General features: G+C 56.7%; 1 protein-coding gene across 1 annotated transcript; it reads left to right on the top strand.

Moving 5' to 3' along the window:
- The first annotated feature begins 591 nt into the window (after positions 1-591).
- LOC123124932 (AT-hook motif nuclear-localized protein 17) lies at positions 592-2,089 on the top strand. The gene has a single exon (XM_044545480.1). It carries the CDS (start codon positions 889-891, stop codon positions 1,894-1,896), a length of 1,008 nt encoding a protein of 335 aa, XP_044401415.1. The 5' UTR covers positions 592-888; the 3' UTR covers positions 1,897-2,089.
- Positions 2,090-2,631: the final 542 nt, after the last annotated feature.

Here is a 2,631-nt window from a genome sequence, read left to right as displayed (position 1 = left end):
GTCCCGGTTCAAAAACCGGGACAAAAGGCCCTTACCAACCGGGACAGATGACCCTTTTTCTACTAGTGATAGCTAGCACCTGATTTCCATGTCTGATTCATTTTCAGACGAAGGAGGAAGTATATCAACAAATTAGCCACCATTTTTTTCACTGCGAATTCAACTTGTGATAGTCTAATATCTGGCCTTGCTCTTCTCAGGCTAGGCAGTGGATTGGCACGTTCAAAAAGAAGGGCCATAATAGACACGTGACACGAATATACGGCAACTCCGAACGGGGATGACAACTTTGTTTGTAAAGCATAACAATTTTTTTCCGATGACAAGTTTTAGTTTTTTGGATTTTTATTTCGGATGACAATTTTAGTTGTAAAAAATGGCATGCCCGGAATGCTCCCTAGCACACGCGTTACACTTATCATTTACTCCCTCCGTTCTAATTTACTTGTCGTGGTTTTGGTTTAAATTTAAACTAAAACCGAGTAAATCGGAACGGAGGGAGTAAAAAAAAATAGACACCGGTGTGGAAAAGACAAAAGGATAAAAGGGAACACCCTCCCAGAGCCCAGTCCATCTCGCCAACGGTGGCAGTGTGGCACCGCCTCCGCTGCTCAGGCTCATCCTGTCCTGTTCCTGCTGCAGGTAGCTAGCTAGCCAGCCCGCCTGCTACCTTTGATCTCTTCTCCGCGCCCACCACCCCCATATCACTTTCTTATCGACGACCGCTAGCTCCATCCCGTTCCCAGCTCCAGACCAGAACGCCCACGACTAGCGTCGCCACTTGCCGCGCCCAACTTCCTCGTGACCCCTTGCTCCCTCCAGCAGCCGCATCTTGCAAGCTTCTACTGCTACGCTCATCATTCGCGACCAAGCGAGCTTCCTCTCTCCATGTCCTTTGGCAAGGCGGACATGAGCAAGGAGGGCATGTACCAGGAGCGCAAGGACGTGCCGGCCACACGGTTCGCGACGCCGCCGCCGATGCGCCACCGCCATGCCGGCCACGGTGACCAGCAGCAGCAGCTGGAGTGCTTCTCTGATGAGGTGGACAGCCGGTGTACCGCCGAGATGAAGGAGCCTGGGGGCAGTGCGGCCGGCTCCCAGCTCGTTTCAGGCGGCGGCGTTGGCGACGGGTCGAGCATCGAGGTGGCCAAGAAGCGGAGGGGGCGGCCGCCGGGGTCCAAGAACAAGCCGAAGCCGCCCGTGGTGATCACGCGGGAGGCGGAGCCCGCGGCGGCGATGCGGCCGCACGTGATCGAGATCCCCGGGGGCCGCGACGTCGCCGAGGCGCTGGCGCGCTTCGCGAGCCGCCGCAACCTCGGGATCTGCGTGCTCGCCGGCACCGGCGCCGTCGGCAACGTCTCGCTCCGCCACCCCTGCCCCACGGCGCCCGGTGCTGCCCCGGCCGTCGTCGTCTTCCAGGGCCGGTTTGAGATCCTCTCCATCTCCGCCACCTTCCTGCCCCCGGCCATGGCCGCCGTGGCGCCCCAGGCCGCGGCCGTCGCTGCCGGGCTCTCCATCTCGCTCGCCGGCCCGCACGGCCAGATCGTCGGCGGCGCAGTCGTGGGCCCGCTCTACGCCGCGACAACAATCGTCGTCGTCGCCGCCGCCTTCACGAACCCCACCTTCCACCGCCTCCCCGCCGACGACGACGCGCCGATGCCCGTCTCCGTGTCGCTCTCCGGCAGCGGGGACGCGGACGAACACCGCGCCCGTCAGCACCAGCCAGAGCCGCAAGAGCAGCGCCACCAACGGCGGCACGTGACCCCGTCGGCAGCGCAGCCGGTGGAACCTTGCGGCGTGCCCGTCTACGCCTGCCACCCGCAGCCGCAAGAAGTGATGTGGCCGCTTGCTGCTCGCGCGCCGCACCAACCGCCACCGCCGCCGCCACCGTACTGATCAGAGAGAATGTGTACGCCCTTTTACCAGATTGCCTGCATCCTGCAAGGTTCATGGCTAGATCTGCATTAACCTTAGCTGCACCTTAGGGTTTAACTCTCTGTTTTCTTGGGCTTCTACTTCTGATTTCGACATTGATCCGCATTTCGTACGGGAAACTGAGAATTGAATGTCAATCTGCGTTTTCTTGCAAGCTGCATGCACGTCACAATAAGCTATAGCCCATTATTATCCGTCTTTGGCAATCTCAACCTAACCAAATATAGTTCATATGCCAGTATTTAGTTGTACTACGTTTGTTTTGTTTTGCACAAGCGCCAAGATTAGTTCTAGTACTCACCAGCTAGCCCCAAGCAGCTGCAAGTTGTACATGTACTTGTACTTGTACTATTTTCACACCATACCCTTTTGTGGTACCATCTATGCTGATAATTGAGAGCCTAAATACTACTCCGTACCACATAATGGGGGAGCTTGCACTGCACCTCAGGAAAGAAAACATAATGGGGGAGGTGCAGTGCACTGCAGGCGTGCCCATTCCGTTCCGTAGAGCCATTGATTTGTGGTTATCTACCGTATGGGCCTTTCAGCCTTCTCCCCATCAGCCGTGTTTCCTACTTTTGCTCTACTATACTCCAGTATATATGCACTTGCAAAAAAAAAAGATGCTAGCGAACAGAACAGAAGGCTGCGATGGACGCAAAGCATGCTGGTTGTTACCCCGTCGTGATCGTA

This window comes from Triticum aestivum, chromosome 5D (genome assembly GCF_018294505.1).
Source record: "Triticum aestivum cultivar Chinese Spring chromosome 5D, IWGSC CS RefSeq v2.1, whole genome shotgun sequence".
In the NCBI taxonomy this organism is placed as follows: Eukaryota; Viridiplantae; Streptophyta; class Magnoliopsida; order Poales; family Poaceae; genus Triticum; species Triticum aestivum.
This window is presented reverse-complemented; position numbering and strand designations above follow the sequence as displayed.

Bases quoted from the DNA above. Each gene is read 5' to 3' on its own strand.
- LOC123124932 (XM_044545480.1), top strand. From the start codon at position 889: ATGTCCTTTGGCAAGGCGGACATGAGCAAGGAGGGCATGTACCAGGAG.